Raw genomic sequence first — 21,217 nt, forward strand, 5'->3', positions numbered from 1 at the left:
TTATCCACATGTGTGGATGGGGAAAAGTCCCAGGATATGTAGCCTTCCGCCCTGCTGTCTTAGGATCCACGGACCCACCTGTAGACAGTTGATAGGTATGCTTGAAGGGCTGCCTGTGAGCTTCCTAAAACTGATTACAGTTATTCTGTGGGGAACAGTATGGTACATTTTCTGGTTCTAAAAATCTGGAATGAGACTGCCTGAAATCAAATCCTGGCTCTGGCTCCTATGACCTTGGTTATCTCATGTACTTAACATCTCTGTGTTTCAGTTTCCTTGTCTGCAAAATATAAAGTGGGACAACGGCGCATGCCTTATACAGTTGTAAGAATTACATTGGGTAACGCATGTAAAGCTCTTGGAAAGGGGGCTGGCACACAGGATATGCTCAATAAATGTCAGTTGCTACGTTCTGCCCATTTGGTGACAAGTGCAGTGTCAGCAAGTAAAGGGAGATATTTTGAAACAAAAAGATTGGTAGCACTTTTCCACATCGATCACCCGGGGAACTAGCAGTTTGTACACACAGTGCCAGGGTCCCCAACACCACCCCCTTTACTTGCTGACTGCAGTTGTCACCAAATGGGCAGAACTTTCAGATTCAGTAGGTCCCTGATGTGACCTTAGGCATACCCAGACTCCCGAGAGCACATAAATCCTGTGCGGAGTGATTGCGTGGCAGTCAGTTCACCTCAGACTCTAGTAAATGCCTCACTTTCCCATCAGATCCGCAGCAATCCCAACTCATACTGACACCTCCGCAAAACTACAAGTTACCATGGATCTGATGACCCAGGTTGGTTAGAAACACTTTAAATTTTAAATGTTAAATCTGCACATACCATGGGCAGGCGTGGTGGCTCACACCTACAACCCCAGCACTGTGGGAGGCCCAGTAGGGTGGATCACTTAAAGTCAGGATTTTGAGACCCGATTGGACAACATGGTGAAACCCCATCTCTACTAAAAATACAAAAATTAGCCAGGCATGGTGACATGCGCCTGTAATCCCAGCTACTGGGGAGGCTGAGGCAGGAGAATCGTTTAAACCTGGGAGGTAGAGGTTGCAGTGACCCAAGATCACACCACTGCACTCCAGCTTGGGTGACACTGTCTCAAAACACAACAAAAACGCTGCCTATACAGGTCTATGTCCTGAAAAGAAGACAAATTAGTACTTCACAACTTTGGCTGAGCCTCAGAATGAAACACAGAGAAAAAGAGGTCTCCTTCTCACATTATTGCGTGGTTCCTGCAGGGATCTGATAAATTTCTTACCGAGAGCTGTAAAAGTCTCACTCTCCAAAGCACAGTTGTTGATGACTAATGACTTCAATGCCGGTAAAAATCGGAGCCTGCTGAGTAAGTTTTCAGAAGAACTGCCCATGTTTTTGTTGGCTGATAAATCCAATTCTTGAAGATTTGAGAGTAGAGGAATGACCTGGGCTGTTAAAATATCGACAGTGACATGTCTTTAGGCACCAGCTCAGAGAGAGTCTTCTGGGTGTTTGGCTCCCACAGTCTGTCTAATCTGTCAGTCAATACAGCTCTCCCCAATCCCACCCTCTCTCCCTTACACGCCCCAATCCAGCCATCTTCCCAGCATGCTGCTTGGGCTTTCCAACTTCCAAGATCCTTTCCAGCCTAGAAGAGCAAAGGCTGTGGAGACAGAGAACGAGATTTTGGATCTGCTGCTAAAGAACTGTGTGATTTTGAACAAGTTAATGAACCTCTCTGAACCTCAGCCTTCTGCAATCTGAAACTCTTAGCCTTCTCTAATTCACATGGTCATCGGGAAGGTAAAATGACTTCATGAAGATCAAGTGCCTGGCACATACTAACTGCTCAATTAATGTTTGAAATTATAATTCTTTTCTCAGAATGTAAGTACCAGTAAGGCAGTGAAGACAAGCAATCAGCACAGACACCTATTGGTAACAGCACTCTAGTAAGTGGTCCTGAGGGGCTCGGCTGGGAGTTACCCTTGTTCGCAATCTTTTGGCTACTTTTCCTGCCTTAGCCCCAGCTCTTACAGTGCGCCGGATCTCTACAAGGCTGGCTTACCTCCTCGAAGCCTTGCAGGCCCACCCACACCAAAGTAATCCCTGGTCACTATCACAGCGCCCACCACTACGTGATATTTTCTCGTTGATATATTTGTTTTCCGTCTTCCCTCACTAAAGGCAAGCTCTGTGTGTATAGGAACTACCTCACTCCCAGAATGGGAACTACTGGAACATCAGAGGTACAAACGTCTGTGGGAGGAGGAAGAGAGATGAGGGGAGAGAAAGGGGAAAGGCAGGGAAGGCAGGTGGGCACTTATCAAGTCAACAGGTAGAACCATTTCTCCCTCTTCTAACCCCCTCAGCACTCTGTATTTCGCCATGGAGTCTGGATATGTATTGGTTTATTCCTGCCCCTGCTATAACGAAGCTCCCTGATAGCTGGGATTTTCTGCAGCCCCTGGCACAGTGCCCCACACCATTAGAGGATTCATCAGTAGCCACTGCTTAAAGGATCTGTACTTCCATTTCTTTGGAGCAATTTACAATGATCGGATAAAGCAACGTTCAATTATTTAACATCATAAAGTGTAAAGCAGGATGTATTTTCATTTCAATCTTTTCAAAATTAAGCAGAAGGAGAACAATGCAATTCATTACAGTTATTAAATAATTCTTAGTTTCCCAGGGCCTTTCACCCATGTCAGTGGCTGTGAACCTAAGACCTAGGTAAGGGAGGCTTAGTCCTCTGTTATACCAGTAGGAACAATCGAGGTCCTCCAGCACTGAATAACAAAATGAGATGTGGTGTTCATGTTATTTAGTTGTACCAAGGGAATCTGGCGGACCGATAACTCATGAATGTCTTCCTAGGTATGAAGCTCGGGCTACGATAAGTAAAGATGGTAAGAACCCATAAGCCTCCATGCAGAGCTCAAAAAGGGATTATTTTGTCACTTTAAAATCTTCATGAAAGCCTTGAACTCTTCCCATTTTCCCAAATTGAGAGATAAGAGTCTGAGAGATACTTTAGCGGGTTTAAAAAGATAGACGTTAGACCTAAAAACCTATTTTTCTGTCTTCCTCCCAAAATTGTACTATAAACAACCAAAAACATATTTTTATTCTCACTGTGACCTCATTCATTCATTCACAGTCAACATGCATTTACTTGGTGCCACCATGTGCAGGTGCCTGTGCTTCAGCAGTGGGAGATGCTAAACGAGACACCTCTAGCCTGGAATTGCCCATGACCTGGAGAGAGAGCACGGGCCCAAGGCCAGAGCAGGCCTGGCATGTCTGAGAAGCAGCAAGGGCAGTGACTGGGGTGGAGTCAGGAGTCAGTGACGGGGAAGGGAGGAGAGTGGATGAAGTCAGAGTGACAGAGTGCAGGGAGACTCCTGTAATAATCTAAGCATGAGACAACTGCGGCCTGGACCAGGGTAGTAGAGGTCTAGATGGTGAGCCATGGTCTGATTCTGGATGTACATTGAAGGCTTACTGTGGCCACAGATGGGATAAAACCCTTAATCTCAAGGCTACGCTTGCTCTGTTATGGGAAATTGCGTTTCTATATTACATGTTGTAATTACAGAACTGTGTTTGCGGTAGGAAAGTAAGGGTAGCTGCCTAAAGCTGTAACGTGTAGCCATCATGCACCACCCCGCTGACTCTTCTTCTGTAACTTTGCTTGTATCTGAGTGGCCTGACATCACTTGTTATTCAGAGAGCCTCAATACGCTTTGTGTTGGCATTTGGTTACAGATATGTAACCTGTTGGTAATCAATCAACTTTGTGACAATAAGAGATTTATTTATTTATTTATTTATTTATTATTTATTTTTTTGAGACAGAGTCTCACTCTGTCACCCAGGCTGGAATGCAGTGGCTCAATCTCGGCTCACTGCAACTTCCACCTCCTGGGTTCAAACGATTCTCCTGCCTCAGCCTCCTGAGTAGCTGGGATTATAGGCATGTGCCACCATGCCCAGCTAATTGTTTAATTTTTAGTAGAGATGGGGTTTCACCATGTTGTTCAGGTGGTCTCGAACTCTAGACCTCGTGATCTACCCGCCTCAGCCTCCCAAAGTGCTGGGATTACAGGTGTGAACCACCACACCTGGCCAAGATTTATTTCTGAACAGCAACATAAATTCAAAATTTTCCCTAAGTGCCAAATCTATCATTTGCAGACATGGATAGGAGGAATTGAGATTCACTAACATTTACTGGGCATTTAATACATGCCAAATACTATGTTGGGGCATTCACAGAACTTTTATGAAGTCATCTTTCCAATCACTTCATAAAAAGTAAATTTAAGTGTACATATCAAAATTTTCAAGTTTCCAAACATAGGCCAAGATTGCAAAAGTCTTTCTTTGCTGTGCAATATATACTTACTCAGTGACATCACATCATCTGCTGTTAGTGAGCACTGGTGAAGATCTAGGACTTCCAGATGCTTTAGCATGACCACCTGAGCCAGCGAGTCTTCAAAACCTCCACCTAGATCCTTATTGCAGGAAAGATCTAATTTCCTCAGCTCACTCAAGTACCTAAAAGCAGCATCTATAAAGAAAGTCAGAATCCCATTCTGATAACTGGACACAGTAGTATACCTACAGTCCCAGCTGCTTGGGAGGTCAAGGCGGGAGCATTTCTTGAGCCCAGAAATTTGAGACCAGCCTGGGCAGCAAAGTGAGATCCCATCTCTCTTTTTTTCCCTTTTCCTTTTTTTTTTTTTTTTTTTTTGAGACAAATCTTGCACTGTTACCTGGGCTGGAGTGCAGTGGCACGGTCTTGGCTCACCGTAACCTCCACCTCCTGGGTTCAAGCAATTCTTCTGCCTCAGCCTCCTGGGTAGCTGGGATTACAAGTGCCCACCACCACACCTGGCTAATTTTTCATATTTTTAGTAGAGACAGGGGTTTCACTATGTTGGTCAGACTGGTCTCGAACTCCTGACCTTGTGATCTGCCTGCCTTGGCCTCCCAATGTGCTGGGATTACAAGTATGAGCCACTGCGCCCAGCCTCCCATCTCTTAAAAAAAGAGAAACCCCTCCCGGGCACAGCGGCTCACGCCTGTAATCTCACCACTTTGGGAGGTCGAGATGGGCGGACCATGAGGTCAAGAGATGGAGACCATCCTGGCCAACATGGTGAAAGCCTGTCTCTACTAAAAATATAAAAATTAGCTGGGCGGGGTGGCACACACCTGTGATCCCAGCTACTCTGGAGGCTGAGGCTGGAGAATCACTTGAACCTGGGAGGCGGAGATTGCAGTGAGCTGAGATCTTGCCACAGCACTCCAGCCTGACGACAGAGCGAGACTCTGTCTCAAAAAAAAAAGAAAGAAAAAAAGAAAAAAGAAAAAAAAGGAAAGAAAAGAAAAACCCCATTCTGACGTATTGCAAGGTGGTAAGAAGGTGTGGAGCAGGAGGGGGCAGTGGTGCGGTAAGGGAGGCTGAGGGAGCACACTGTGTTCACAAAAGACCAAAGGACGAATAACCGTAGACTTCCTACCCTCTGGCCCTCTGTGGACCTGACCATGATTTCACACACACGCTCCCTAAGATCTGCATAGATTGCTAAGAGTTTTGACATGAATCCTGCAACTACACTTGAGTATCCTCTCTTATGACACTTGAGCATTGGAGTTTACATAGATTTTTAGACTTATTCAAGCTGCAGGTGAATATTGCAGGCTCTGTAAGTTGAAGGGAAAAACACAGTGTCATTTCCTATTCTCTGTTAATATTGATACTGTCTACAAGGAGTAAGTTTTAACCGCAGACGCCATCAAAGCCGTTCTTCTCATCAGTACCAATTCCTTCCCACGACTGAGCATATAACGCTGACGCTTTCAAAAGAGAAAACTAGTAGTTCCAGCAGCAAAGAATTTTTCACAGTGTTTATCTCAACCTAAAATAGACTGTCCTTTTCAGAGTCAGTCATATTAAAAGCCCATTTTTGTAATCATGAAAACATATGTTCTCTGTAAAATATTTAGAAAATAAATAAAATATAAAGGAGACTTTTTTTTTTTGAGATGGAGTCTCTTCTGTGATCCATATTGGCTCATTGCAACCTCTGCCTCTGGAGTTCAAGCGATTTCACGGCCTCCCAAGTAGCTAGGATTACAGGCTCACATACCAGCACGCCCAGCTAATTTTTCTATTTGTAGTAGACACGGTTTCACCACGTTGGCCGGGCTGGTCTCAAACTCCTGATCTCAAATGATTCCCCTGCCTCCGCCTCCCAAAGTGCTGGGATACAGGCATGAACCACAACACCCAGCCTAACGGGGATTTCAGTTACCCATAACCTTATTCCCCAACACAACCAGTTTATATTTTGCTGTATTTCCTAGTAACTTTTCAATATGTATATTTACATGTATATCATATATATTTATACATGTAATCTTAAATTCAGCCATTGTTAACTCACCCAATATTTTGACACTCGTTTGTGACAATCCACATGAATGTAACTTCAGTACTTTCAGATTTGAGGTACTTTTTAATCCCTGAGCAATACTGTTTAGACTGCCACCAATGTCTCTATTCATGGAAAGATCAAGTACTTCAAGACTTTGCAGCACAGGTAGCACTTGACCTAAAAGGCAAGGAATCCAAATAAGAAGTGCATGTAGGAAGAGGGTGGAGTTTCAGGTCTCCTGGGGATAGAGTGAGCCTCTCTTTAAATTCAGGATAAGACAAAACACAGCAAACTTAGATTCCCAACCTATCCAATGGGCATCTTTGCTTTTTTTTCCGGGATAGACTCTTCAAATTCCGCTTACCCAGAAATGCCCCATCTTCTGACGTGAGGGCGCAATCCACAAGCTCCAGGATTTGTATCTTGCTCCCTTTTTGGAGCTTCTGAAGGATCAGAGGCAAATTTCCTCCCACTTTACTGTTCCAAGACAAATTTAGCTCCTCAAGTTCAGGAATCATCTCAAGTGCTTCTCCTGTTAGCAAAAAGGCCGGAAAATTCTCTTGGTCACTAGTCAGAAAAGCAGGGAATTCATTTCAGAATCAGCACAACCGTTCTTTTTTTTTGAGATGGAGTTTCGCTCTTGTCACCCAGGCTGCAGTGCAGTGGCACGATCTTGGCTCACTGCAACCTCCGCCTCCCGGGTTCAAGCAATTCTCCTGCCTCAGCCTCCTGAGTAGCTGAGATTACAGGCATGCACCACCGTGCCCAGCTAATTTTTTGTATTTTTAGTAGAGACAGGGTTTCACCATGTTGGTCAGGCTGGTCTTGAACTCCTGACCTCGTGATCCACCCGCCTCAGCCTCCCAAAGTGCTGGGATTACAGGCGTGAGTCACTGCGCCCGGCCACAACCGTTCTTAATGGAGTGTGGAGACTGAGCCAGGTAGCGCCTTGTTCGGCACCGAGGAACAGGGACAAGGAAAGAACCCAGTTCCTTCACAGCAGGGCGCACTTCTCTACATTTACAGGCGCAGTCATTCCAGTCCCTCCAAAATTCTGAAGCCATGCGTATAAGCCAAAAAATTGTTGTAGAAAAATCCATCTATTGCTAGGGTGGTTTTAGGAAGCTGCTTTTGTGGCGGTTCATCTGCTTTCCCTCAGCCACCCCTTCTGGGATCAGCATTCCTGAGAAGTTTGACCAGGGATAGAAGTGAGGCAGGCCGGGCGCGGTGGCTCACGCCTGTAATCCCAGCACTTTGAGGGGCCGAGGCGGGCGGATCAGGAGGTCAGTAGATCGAGACCATCCTGGCCGTGGTGAAACCCCGTCTCTACTAAAATGCAAAAAATTAGCCTGGCGTGGTGGCGCGCGCCTGTAGTCCCAGTTACTCACGTGGCTGAGGCAGGGGAATCACTTGAATCCGGGAGACGGAGGTTGTAATGAACCGAGATCGTGCCACTGCACTTCAGCCCGGTGAAAGAGCAAGACTCCTTCTCAAAAAAAAAAAATGAGGCAAAGCAGGTAACCAGCCACCACAGAGTAAAGGTCTCTCAACAATATCACATGCAGATATATATATATATATATATATATACTTAGAAGAAGAATATCACATGCAGCTGGGTGCAGTGGCTCACAGCTATAATCCTAGCACTTTGGGAGGTCAAGGCAGGTGGATCACTAGGTTAGGAGTTCAAGACCAGCCTGACCAACATGGTGAAACCCTGTCTCTACTAAAAATACAAAAATTAGCCAGGCGTGGTGGCACACACCTGTTATCCCAGCTACTCAGGAGGCTGAGGCAGGAGAATCACTTGAACCCGGGAGGTGCACCCCTGCACTCCAGCCTGGGCGACAGAGCAAGACTCTGTCTCAAAAAACATACATATATCATATGCAACTGAACTGACCACTACAGAGAGAAACACAATAGAGCATCAGGCACTAGCAGCTTAGAACAGCCACACTGCCTTAGCGGGTAGAGGAGGGCACAGTGAAAGAGGGATGAAAACTAACATTTCTGAAACCATTTCACACAGGAAAGCTCCCAGGGCTACAGAGTGGAGGCTGGGAGAGAACAGGAGACATGACCAGACAGATCCACCCTTAGGAATGATTTTCACTGCCTTGCGGGTAGAACATATACATAGAAAATGTACTTTCTCAATGTGCAAACAATTAAGCATTCTGGTAAGTTCCCTGTATCTAGAAGCTTCTTCTACTACCTGCCCCTGGGTTTGAACTTCTACCATTGGTGTTTTGGTTTTTTGTTTTTTGAGATGGAGTCTCGCTCTGTCCCCAGGCTGGAGTGCAGTGGCATGGTCTCTGCTCACCACAACCTCTGCCTCCCGGGTTCAAGGGATTCTCCTGCCTCAGCCTCCCGAGTAGCTGGGACTACAGGCACACACCACCACGCCCAGCTGATTTTTGTATTTTTGGTAGAGATGGGGTTTTACCATGTTGGCCTGGATGTTCTCCATCTCTTGACCTCATGATCTGCCATCCTCGGCCTCCCAAAGTGCTGGGATTACAGCCATAAGCCACCATGCCCAGCTGCTTCTACTATTGTTCATTCATTCTATGGATTAAGTTTTAGGAGTCCAGCAACCCCATGCTAAAATGCATATTCTCAGGAGTTATGGTATCCTAAGCCAGCAATAAACAGTTATCATTTTGTGTGCGATTGCCAGTCTACTGGGGTGACTTTCTATAGCCCTGAGGTGTCCCCCAGGATCTTGGAGAAGGAGCTCATGATTGATTAGTTATGTCTGCAGTGGTCATGGTACTGAAGTGCCATGCATTTGCCACCTTGTACTAAACGATTATAATGGGTGTAACAATTTTGAAATGCCTTCTGATTTACGTTCTCTTATTAAGAAACCATTTATTTTCCCTATACCCATCTGCATTAAGGCTGAGTGAAGAAGACAGAGTATGGATGATAAGTAAGCCCCTCCTGATGAGAGAGGATGCAGAAGTCCTTCCAGAGAAGAAATGACTCTGGAAGAGGGAAAAGGGCACAGATACCAGAACAACAGTGCAGACTCTCTCCTGGACCAGGTACGTTTGCAACAGGCCCCAGGGCAGAAATTCCATTTTCTTGTTTTCTAAGGATGGAGGATCAGGAAAAAGATCAAGTTAATCAAAGAAAATAAAAAAGTTGTCTATTTTATTTACACCTGGGTAAATGGTATGTTAAAATTGTGAGTCTGCTACACAATAATCAGTTACTTACTGTGGGGCTAAATTGATCATGTAAACCTACAGAAAGGTGCCTTTAGATGAGAGGATGGAGAAAGAAGGACGATCAGTTTTTGAGCACCTATTATGCGCCAGGCACGTAGTACGTACTTTACAGAAATTGTTTAATCCTCGCAACAATTTTTTGAGAGGGAGGTTGTCCCTATTTCAGATGTAAGAAAACTGAGGCTCAGAAAAGTTAAATTATTTCATGTTCACATTCACAAAGCTAGTTAAAAGTGGCACTAGGGGCTGAGTGTGGTGGCTCACGCCTGTAATCCTAGCACTTTGGGAGGCCAAGGTGGGCAGATCACTTGAAGTCAGGAGTTTGAAACCAGTCTGGTCAACACGGCAAAACCCTGTCTTTACTAAAATACAAGAATTAGCCGGGTATATGGTGGTAGACATCTGTAATCCCAGCTACTCAGGAGGCTGAGGCAGGAGAATTGCTTGAACCTGGGAGGCAGAGGTTGCAGTGAGCTGAGATCGCACCACTGCACTCCAGCCTGGGTGACAAGAACAAAATGCCATCTCAAAAAAAAGGGTGGCAACCACTAGGATTTGAAGTAGGATCTGGCCAACCTGAGATGGGTAATGTTTCTCTTCAGCTACAGGAAGCACAGGCCAGGGGACGTCAGCTGCCCCATTTCCAGGGAAGGACTGACAAACGGAGCTATCTGGCATAAAATGTGGTGTTTTTACAGAAATCTTTAAAGAGATGTAAAGGATTAAAATAAGTCATGAAAATAAGAAACTTCAGCTCTAAAGAAGAATAAAAAGTATCAAAGACATCGAATAAGCCAGCAAGCATGTCAGAACAACAGGTAAGTAGAATGACTGTACAAATTTAATCCTACGTTGCATATATAAACCAACTCAACGGAGCTTCCGGTTCTAGTTAAACTATTCACTTAAAAATCTTGTTTTGTTTAATTTTTCAAATGGGGGTGGGAAAATAGAAGGGAGAGGTATTATTTTGGAATTGTAAAGACCTTAATTGTTGTCTGCTGTAACTCCTTTATTTTACACACGTAGTAACTGAGACCCAGTGTGAGCATGTTTTACAATAACCTCCATTTCAACTCCATGAGGCCTGGCGCGGTGGCTCACGCCTGCAATCCCAGCACTTTGGGAGGCCAAATGGGCAGATTACGAGGTCAGGAGTTCGAGATCAGCCTGGCCAACATGATGAAACCCCGTCTCTACTAAAAATACAAAAATGAGCTGGGCGTGGTAATCCCAGCTACTCAGGAGGCTGAGGCAGAAGAATCGCTTGACCTGGGAGGAGGAGGTTGCGGTGAGCTGAGACTGCGCCACTGCATTCCAGCCTGGGCAACAGAACCAGACTCTGTCTCAAAAATAAATAAAATAAAACAAAAGAAATGCATTCATCATACCCAGTGCTCGAACGTCATCAGTGGTAAGTCTGCAGCTACCCAGCCTCAGGATTTTTAATTTGCTGACCAGATGCATTTGCTGAGTGATAGAATGGAGGGTTCCACCTACAAAATCATTCCAGGAGATATCCAGTTCTTCCAAGTCCAGGAGAAAAGGCAGCAAGGTAACTAGAAGTGAACAGAAGAAAATACAGATATGGGTATGTGACTTGTGATTTGTAGTAAATAAAATGCAATGCCTACGTGCACAGGACATAGTTTTGTACCGTAAGGGAACGGACGGGGGCGAGCATGCTGACTTTTGGCAAAGCAGGGAGCCTGTACAACTGGAGAAATTGTAATGTTACATTTTCTGTTTCTACCAAACAACTGCAGTCTGAAAATGCAGGGGTGTGTCACTAAGATTTCATACAGCCTCTTTTCCTAAACTCAGCTCGTCTTCACAACTTAAGGAAGGCTCAATTAACTTGTTTAAAACAAAAAAAATAGTAATGCTACTCCTGCAATTCTCTGGGACCACTCAGCAGACTTGGGGTTACCAGGTGGGTAGCTGAGCCTGTTTTATCTGCTCATCTCAATGGGAAGGCCCCGTCTTCCTGTGTGCAAGGTCTGTGGCATACAAACCCATTTCTTTCAGGTCTGCCGTTGTTAATCCGCAGTTATTCAAATCTAGACACTTGTCGACAGCCTTTTCGCCCAGCTTCTGCAGGAACTGCTCGTTTTCCTCCACACTGGATCTCAGTTCCGTTTCTGAACTGAGAGGCTTAGCTGTGCGATAAGCATAAAAAAGAATTTGCCGTTGATGGATGTATGAAAGATGCTTAGTGAACACAATCAGACAAGTGACAAGACTGCACAACTCTGAACTGGCCTGTTAGGAGAAGCTCAACTCAGAGGCAGAGCCATTTACTGGGGACGAAGCTTGACTAGCCACTGTTCCTGCCACCACGTGCCCAGACACTGCTTCAAGGAGCCAAGGAACTCAGTGGCTTTTCTATCGTGACCTGACCTGGGCTTCTCAGCATGAAGACAGACAGAGCTGCATTCCTGGGTGAGAAGCAAACCTCCCAGCCCAGCATTTGAGATGCTTACTCGAAGGGCACACACAGCTTTGGTGGATGCAACTGCTAGGGAGGAAGCAGAGACACCTGCCTCCTAAAACCAAGCAGGTGAAGAGGGGAAGGCATCAAAATCACCATCAATGAGCTTCAGATGGCTCCACAGAGTGGAATTCCTGCCAGTCAGTTCCTAGACCATTAATTGGCAAACATAAATCCAGAGAAAGTAGGCCTTGGAGAGCTTTTGCTCTTTCTCACCTCCCACCAGCAAGTGCATTTGGAAAGCCTTGTTTGTCCCTCTTGTTACCGTGCCACCCTCACCAGCTTCCTCTGTAATGACACTATAATAACATGATAGCACTATAATAGTAAAAGCTATCATTTTATTAAGCACAGACTGTGTATTCATTCTTCGCCTACTAGCAGGTGCCATCATTTGTTTTTCTTTTCTTTTCTTTCTTTTTTTTGTTTTGAGATGGATTCTTGCTCTGTCACCCAGGTTGGAGTGCAGTGGCACAGTCTCAGCTCACTGCAACCCCTGCCTCCCAGGTTCAAGTTATTCTCCTGCCTCAGCCTCCCGAGTAGCTGGGACTACAGGCACCCGCCACCATGCATGGCTAATTTTTGTATTTTTAGTAGAGATGGGGTTTCCATGTTGGCCAGGCTGGTCTCCAACTCCTACCTCAGGTGATCCACCTGCCTCGGCCTCCTAAAGTGCTGGGAATACAGGCATGAGCCACCATGCCTGGCCAGGTGCCAGCATTTAAGACATACATGAAATACATCATACTTTTATAAGGAAAAATGAATATACATGTACTCACAGTGATTTTAAAGCGGTTTTGTAAGTGAAATGTACAACTTTAAACATATAGCTATGTATACTGAAATCCAATAAAAAATTGTAAGTTCTGGGAATATGCAGTAATATTTTATTAACCCTGACAAAAAGGTGTAAGACCACATAGCTAAGAAGAAATACATTGGTACCAGTGAAAATTAAAAGATAGTAGGATTGCAGTAGTAATACATTTAGACCAGATGATTAGCAGGATAATAAAAACTACACCTCTAATCCACAGCAGTCTTTGTTGGAATGATTGGTGTTATTACCACATTTCACCAGTAGGAGGCAGCAGTATCCACCATTTAACCTTTCCACTCTCCTCTTCCATTTTTACAGCACATTGGACACGAGGTATTTAATTCTGAGTAGAGTTGCCAGATTTAGGAAAAACAACAGGATGCCCAGTTAAATTTAAATTTCTTTTTTTACTTTCTTCTTTTTTTTCGAGATGGAGTCTCACTCTGTCATCCAGGCTGGAGTGTAATGGTGAGTTCTCGGCTCACTGCAACCTCTGACTCTCAGGTTCAAGCAATTCCTCTGCCTCAGCCTCCCAAGTAGCTCAGATTACAGGCGCCCGCCACCATGTCTGGCTAATTTATTTATTTATTTACTTATTTATTTTATGTAGAGATGGGATTCACCATGTTGGCCAGGCTGGTCTTGAACTCCTGAACTCAGGTGATCTGCCCACCTCAGCCTCCCAAAGTGCTGGGATTATAGGCATGAGCCACCGTGCTCAGTCTTAAATTTCAAATCAACAAGGAATCGTTTTATAGTATGTCTCAACTACTGCATGTATTTTCTCTGACAACCCTAATTTTGGGTCGAGCAGAGCAGAGTTGTGGATGGGAGACAGGGAGGGACTGCCGTTTAGGTGCTGGCAAAGTACAAGCCATTTGTCTAAAGGAGTCGCAAACAATTTCACAGATTTGGAGACTTTGAGAAATTAACTAGGAAGAAGCAGAGCCTGAATTTGAACCCAGAATAGTTGTTCCAAAGTCCATGGTGTATGTGTTTTATTTCTGTATTTAAAAAGATTTTTCTGCATTGCATCTTATTGCAGTCTCTCTTTTGTTTTTAAGATTCTTATTTTTTTTTTCTTTTGGGACAGAGTCTTGCTCTGTCTCCAGGCGCCAGGCTGGAGTGCAGTGGCACAATCTCAGCTCACTGCAATCTCCACCTCCTGGGTTCAAGCAATTCTCCTCCCTCAGCCTCCCAAGTAGCTGGGGACTACAGGTGTGCACCACCATGCCCAGCTCATTTTTGTATTTTTTAGTAGAGACGGGGTTTCACCATGTTGGCCAGGATGGTCTCCATCTCTTGACCTCGTGATCTGCCCGCCTCAGCCTCCTAAAGTGCTGGGATTACAGGTGTGAGCCACCGCGCCCGGCCCTTGTTTTTAAGCTTTTTATCTCAACCTACGATCATGTTCAAATTCCAGACCTGCCAAACCCACTCTTCTGTTTTCTCCTCAAGACACTGCTCTGTCAAGCATTTCCTTTACTGTTAAATGTTTGGAAAGAGTGGTTTGCACTTGCGGGCCCAACTCCTTCCCTCTACTGTCTGGTTGCTACACTCCTCTGTCCAGATAGTTTCTCAAAGGTCACCAGCAATAAACTACAAACTGACAGACGCGGAAGTCTCTCCTTGGTCCACATCCCACTGGGTGCTCTGTCATGTTTGATGTAACTGACAAGTAGGCAGCACAGTCAGAAGACCTCGTTCAAATCACCCGTCTGTCTGAACAAGTCATTTAACCTCTCTGAGCCTTGGTTTACTCACTATGAAATGCCTGGTTCATTTCTCAAGAGCATTGTGATTTAAACTTACTGAACCCGCCCACGGACATGGAATCTGCAGGGCCTTTTACCTGAGAGGAACTTGGTAAATATTTGTTCAATGAGCAAATAATTGAATGAATAAGTATTGGTTTTATAGTTCCTCAATTACCAAAATAAATCATCATGATAAATCTTTATCAAAACGTCTAAATATAAATACGAGTACTAACTTATGAGAGCCCTGGACATTTCACAGACCACGTATTTCAATATTTTTTATCTATGAAACCCTAGCTGGGCGTGTTGCCTCATGTCTGTAATCTCAGCACGTTAGGATGCCGAGGCAGGTAGGTCACCTGAGGTCACGAGTTTGAAACCAGCCTGGCCAACATGGCAAAACCCCTTCTCTATTAAAAATACAAAAATTACCCGGGCACGCTGGTGTGCACCTGTAATCCCAGCTACTCAGTGTAAGGCCGGTTGCCTTGCTGGGAGCTCGGATGCAACCCCACCCCCCTTTTTCCGAAAGCTCGGACAAGCCTGGACGAGCTCGGGCAAGCTCAGACATGTTCGGGCATGCCCCCTTCTCCCGTGCTCGCACAGCCTGGCATTCCCTTAAAGAGCCCAGTATGCAAACAAGGTATTGTAACCCTAGTCTCTTGCTAACCAATAGCAGTCAAGTCTTATGGACCAACAGCAGCTGAGTCTTAATAGCCAATAGCAGCTGAGTCTTAATAGCCAATAGCAGTTGAGTCTTAATAGCCAATAGCAGTCGAGCCTTACTAGCCAATAGCAGCCAAGTCCTGTATGCAAACAAAGCCCTGTAACCACACCCAATGGTAGTTCTGCTTTGTCCACACCCTGCTCTCCCACAACCAATCGAGCTCCTTCACTCCCTATAAAACCCCACGTCTGAGAGGAGTCCGTGTGACTTCTTCGGCCCCTCCTGTTGGACCGCAGAGCCTCGCCCGGGAGCCTGAATAAACCTTTCGCATTGGGTCTTTTTGTGCTGGCCTCAGTTTCTTCGTTTTAAATTCGGCGAGAACAAACTTTGCACTCGGGAGGCTGAAGCAGGAGAACTGCTTGAACCCGGGAGGCAGAGGTTGCAGTGAGCCGAGATTGTGCCACTGCACTCCAGCCTGGCAACAGAGCGAGACTCCATTTAAAAAAAAACTATGAAACCAAATTAGCTAAGCGTCGTGTTGGACGCCTGTAGTCCCGGCTACTAGGGAGGCTGAGGCATGAGAATCTCTTGAACTGGGAGGCAGAGGTTGCAGTGAGCCGAGATTGCACCACCGCACTCCAGCCTGGGCGACAGAGCAAGACTCCGTCTCAAAAAAAAAAAAAAAAAATCTATGAAACCTCTTCACGGGATACCTCACGTCACAGCTCAGCACGTAGAGCAGGTAAGTCGGCTGCTGCAGCTAGGCTGGAGTGCGGCGGGAGGCACGGGGTTGGGGGGCGCGATGGTAACCACCCAGGAGCAGCTCTGGAGATTCAGGCCTTTTTCTAGCTGGGTCAGCTCTGAACAAAGCTTTTGGCTCTTAGTGCCTTCTCACCAAGTTCCTTTCCAACTGAAACCCGTCGAGGGTTGTCAACCAAAACACCTGATGCTCATTAAACATGATTACACATTGGTAACGGTGGCACTGTACTGGGAACCAAGATAACAAGTTCCTGTTTTCAAAGAGCTGCGTGTCTAGTAAAAGAGACAGCAAGAAAGCCAGAGTTCCCACGTAGACGAGAAGTGGAGGCATGCAGTGTGTGGCTGCACGCTTCAGTGACAGTAAGTCAGTCACGTGGAATATACAGAGAGTGTACAGAGAATATAGACATTCTCTTCAAGGCAAGAGAGACACCACCGTATCTGTGGTTTAGAAAGAGCACTGTGGCCCGGGCGCGGTGGCTCACGCCTGTAATCCCAGCACTTTGGGAGGCCGAGGCGGGCGGATCATGATGTCAAGAGATCGAGACCATCCTGGCCAACATGGTGAAACCCCGTCTCTACTAAAAATACAAAAATTAGCTAGGAATGGTGGCACACACCTGTAGTCCCAGCTACTCGGGATGCTGAGGCAGGGGAATCACTTGAACCCGGGAGGTGGAGGTTGCAGTGAGCCGAGATCGCACCACTGCACTCCAGCCTGGTGACAGCGAGACTTTGTCTCAAAAAAAAAAAAGAAAGAAATAGAAAGAGCACTATGGCAGTGTGGAGGACAGACTGGCAAGAGAGCAAGACTAGAAGCAGAGAAACCAGTTAGAACGCTGTTGCTGTGGTCCAGACAAGAGACAGTGAGAGCTAGACAGCAGCAATGGAGAGGAAGAACCAGGTGGGACAGCTATTTGGGGACAGAATGAACATGCATTTAGGAGCCACTGAATTTTGGAAGAAATAGAAATGAAGAACTAAGCAGCTTGGGCGGCCAGTGTTCCATTGCAGGGATGGCCATGGCTTGGTTTTGCACTGTTAGTTTAATGACAATTACATTTATTCATTAACCTTTTTCCTGATGCTCTAAATCACACTCTAGAACAAAAATGAACACTTTTCTGTTAGAGACGGTCTTCTTTTAAGGACTTTAATTTCCTATTTATAAAGACATACTTAAAATACATTTAATTTACTTACCACTGAAACTATATTATTTTTGGCATTTAATGGCAAACAATCTGATGGAAGGGAGGGCAGGTATAAATGAAATAAAATTGGCCAGGCGCAGTGGCTCACGTGTGTAATCCCAGCACTTTGGGAGGCCAAGGCAGGCAGATCACCTGAGGTCAGGAGTTCAAGATCAGCCTGGCCCACAAGGTGAAACCCCATCTCTACTAAAAATACAAAAAATTACTCAGGCATGGTGGCACATGCCTGTAGTTACACCTTCTTGGGAGGCTGAGGCAGGGGAATTGCTTGAACCTGGGAGGCAGAAGTTGCAGTGAACTGGGATTGCACCACTGCACTCCAGCCGAAGCGACAGAGCAAAACTCTGTGTCTCAGAAAAAAAAAATAAAATCAGCCATGGATTGTTTTTTTTTTTTTTTTTTAAGGGTCTCGCTCTGTCATCCAGCATGGAGTCCAGTGGTGCAATCATGGCTCACCACAGCTTCAACCTCCAAGATTCAAGCGATTCTCCTACTTCAGCCTCCAGAATAGTTGGGACCACAGGCACACACCATCATGTCCAGCTAATTATTAAACTATTTTCTAGAGATGAGGTCTAGCTATGCTGTCCAGGCTGGTCTTGAACTGCTGGCCTTAAGTGATCCTCCTGCCTCAGCCTCCCAAAGTGCTGGGATTACAGGCATGAGCCACTGTGCCTGACTGATCATCATTGAAGGTAGGTGACCACGGGGATGCTTTGTTCTATTTTTGCATATGCTTAAAATGTTTTAAAAATGCTTTTAACCTAATAATATATTGATGACATTGCACATAACACATAACTTTAGAGAGGGATTGGACATCATTTATTTTCCTAACCCTTGAATTTGCAATTCCTGTTCTGGAAATTTGTACTTTAAAAATAGCTAAAATACAGTAAAACAGTGAATGGGAAAGAAGGAAAGCCAAAGACACTCGGTGAAGGCCAAACAAGGACCTCATTGAGTAATTAAGACATACGAATGTAATGGAGTATTATGCAACCATGAAAATCATGCATCTGAGCATCATGCAGCAATGTGGGAACTGAGCAATATAATAATATGTTCCAGAAGTAGGATCACAGCTCCATACACTCAGGAGGGATCTGTAAGCTATTACAACTGTGCAAGAGACGCCAATCTGGCCCCAGCGACCTCTCTGACTTGTCTTCCACTACCCGCTTCCTCTCCATGTCTCCCATCTTGCTTCAGTACCCCTGACTTCCCAGCTCGCTCTCTAGGCTAAGTCCGATCTGGGGCCTTTGCATGTGCAGTCCCCTTGCCTGAAGCTATTTCCACAAATACCTAAGTGGCTGGCCTTATTCATTTATTCATTCATTCATTCATTCCACAAAGCTGATTTTATTTAGATTGCTGCTCAGATGCCTCCAAACTGAAGACTTCTTTCCTCCACCCCCGTCTCCATCCCGTCATTCTTTGTCTCCTTAGCCTGCATTATTTTTCTTCATATCACTTATCACCACCTGAAGTTACATCTGCATTTGGTTTTTTTCATGGCTGTATTTCTAACACTTAAAGCAGGGGTTACCACATAGTAAACACTCAATAAATATTTGTTGACTGCTGACTGACAGAACATAAATGTGTACACGTGAAAAAAAGACTGAAAAGAATCTTAAAGAAACGATTATTTGTGTTATAATGAAAGGAAATTAGGTATTCTCTCTGAACCTTTCTGTAGTATTACATTGCTTTTAGTCATTTAAAAGTAAAATTATGAATCATTTAAAGCATTTAAGTAACATAATAAATGCTTAGCACAGAAACTCAGAGTAAGAATCTTTAGTCTCAAAAGTCTTCAAGGCTTTAGTTTAACCCATAAGATCACATTAGAGGAAAACTCTGAAAAATAAAGAAATACAGAGGCTGGGAAGGGGTGTGTGTGTGTTGTGGGGGAGGTGGGGATGGTTAATGGGTGCAGAAAGAATAGTTAGAATATAAAAGACCTACTGTTTGATAGCACAACAGGGTGACTATATTTATTCTTTGTGTTACAAACAATCCAATTATGCTCTTTTAGTTATTTTTAAATGTGAAAATATTCTACATTTAAACATAACTAAACGAGGCTGGGTGTGGTGGCTCACACCTTAATCCCAGCACTTTTGGAGGCCAAGGCAGGAGGATCACCTGAGGTCAGGAGTTCGAGACCAGCCTGGCCAACACGGTGAAACCCCGTCTCTACTAAAAATACAAAAATTAGCTGGGTGTGGCGGTGCACGCCTGTGATCCCAGCTACCTGGGAGGCTGAGCCAGGAGAATCACTTGAATCCGGGAAGCAGAGGTTGCTATGAGCTGGGACACTCATAGCAACTCATTGCACTCCTGCCTAGGCAACAAGAGTGAAACTCTGTCTCTAATAAATAAATAAATAAAAATAACTAAAAGTATAATCGAATTGTTTGTAACACAAAAGATAAATGCTTGAGGGGATGGATACCCCATTCTCCACAATGTGATTAGTAGGCACTGCCTGCCTGGATCGAAACAGCTCATGTACCCTATAAACATAGGTACCAACTATGCACCCAGAAAAATTAAAAATGTCTTAAATCTGAAAGTAAAAACAAAAGAAAACAAACACAACAGCGAAACACCAGCAGCCAGCAGCTTACCAGCGTCTGAGGTGGCTGCCTTCTGTATCCAGTCACCAGCTTGGGAATCGGTTGTTTGAAGGTCATTTTTCTCTTCTCTGCTTTCAGCTTTGGAGCCCCTGAGAAATTTGTTGACAAATGAAGTCTGGGGCTTAGTTTCTCCTTCTGAGGAATTGTTCTTCCTTGTTTGACTCATGGTGAAATTGATGGGGGTATTTTCCAATATGACATCATCTTCCTGTTGTTTTCTGTTTTCTAGGATTTCGAGGAAGAAAGTAAGATTCTGTCAAGCCTGTGTTCAATCAAAACATCCTCCCTCCGTGAGTGCCCCCACCCCCTGCCCCTGCACCTTTCTCTAGCTTCTTTTTTTTTTTTTTTTGAGACAGAGTCTCATGCTGTCGCCAGGCGCCAGGCTGGAGTGCAGTGGAGCGATCTCAGCTCACTGCAGCCTCCGCCTCCCAGGTTCAAGCAATTCTCCTGCCTCAGCCTCCCGAGTAGCTGGAACTACAGGTGTGCACCACCAGGCCCAGCTAATTTTTTGTATTTTTAGTAGAGACGGGGTTTCACCACGTTGGCCAGGATGGTGTCGATCTCTTGACCTCGTGATCCACCCGCCTCGGCCTCCCAAAGTGCTGGGATTACAGGCGTGAGCTACCGCGCCCGGCCCTCTATCTGCTTTTTATTGCTGGTAATGTTTAACATAAAAATAAGAATGATGCAACCCAGGATCCGGGAACCAACAGATGGTAACAGATACACATCCAAAGCCATATGAGTTTTTAACTTTGCCCCATTTCATTGTGTGAGATATAAACCATTAAACATGACTTTGGCAAGTGCATCCAGTGTGTCAACACATCTTAGATTACAGCTGTCAATTAGAGTTACTTGAAAATTTAGCATGCCTTTAAAAGGGGCTAGCCATTTGCAAAGCTGTTCCCAGAGGAGTTTGCCTCCAGCAACCTCCACCTTCTAGTGCCCCCAGCTCCTTCCTTTGCACACCGGCTCCTTTTTCTCTTTGCATTTGCCTACTTTCTCTACCCTAACCCTGCACCACCGCCCCACTGCACCACCGCCCCACTGAAACATGTTGGCAGTAAAGAATTCATTCATTCTATAAATAATTTTAAAGAATCTACTGTGGGCCAGTTATGTTCTAAATGCAAGACTCAAATGATGGATAAGACACAGCTCT

General features: G+C 45.0%; 1 protein-coding gene and 1 long non-coding RNA gene across 4 annotated transcripts in view; one reads left to right on the forward strand and one right to left on the reverse strand.

Annotated features, from left to right (window-relative positions):
• LRRC31 (leucine rich repeat containing 31) overlaps positions 1-21,217 on the reverse strand; it is a 28,795-nt gene that overhangs the window by 6,422 nt on the left and 1,156 nt on the right. For 2 of the 3 annotated variants that reach the window (XM_012470974.2, XM_012470973.2), the window contains exons 2-8: positions 20,044-20,277; positions 11,706-11,849; positions 11,082-11,249; positions 6,813-6,980; positions 6,458-6,625; positions 4,408-4,575; positions 1,279-1,446 (exon numbers count right to left, since the gene is read on the reverse strand). In XM_012470974.2, coding sequence (XP_012326397.2) covers positions 1,279-1,446; positions 4,408-4,575; positions 6,458-6,625; positions 6,813-6,980; positions 11,082-11,249; positions 11,706-11,849; positions 20,044-20,277 — 1,218 coding nt within the window. The remainder of the gene's footprint in view (positions 1-1,278; positions 1,447-4,407; positions 4,576-6,457; positions 6,626-6,812; positions 6,981-11,081; positions 11,250-11,705; positions 11,850-20,043; positions 20,278-21,217) is intronic. The other variant, XM_012470975.2, reaches the window with a different exon arrangement.
• Positions 1-21,217, forward strand: part of LOC105729980 (uncharacterized) — a 35,548-nt gene that overhangs the window by 3,489 nt on the left and 10,842 nt on the right. The window contains exons 2-5 of the long non-coding RNA XR_010343494.1: positions 8,484-8,634; positions 9,358-9,504; positions 10,293-10,508; positions 20,282-20,342. This is a non-coding gene — a long non-coding RNA (uncharacterized LOC105729980). The remainder of the gene's footprint in view (positions 1-8,483; positions 8,635-9,357; positions 9,505-10,292; positions 10,509-20,281; positions 20,343-21,217) is intronic.

This window comes from Aotus nancymaae, unplaced genomic scaffold (genome assembly GCF_030222135.1).
Source record: "Aotus nancymaae isolate 86718 unplaced genomic scaffold, 86718_ANA_hifiasm-v0.15.2.pri h1tg000019l, whole genome shotgun sequence".
Taxonomy (NCBI): Eukaryota; Metazoa; Chordata; class Mammalia; order Primates; family Aotidae; genus Aotus; species Aotus nancymaae.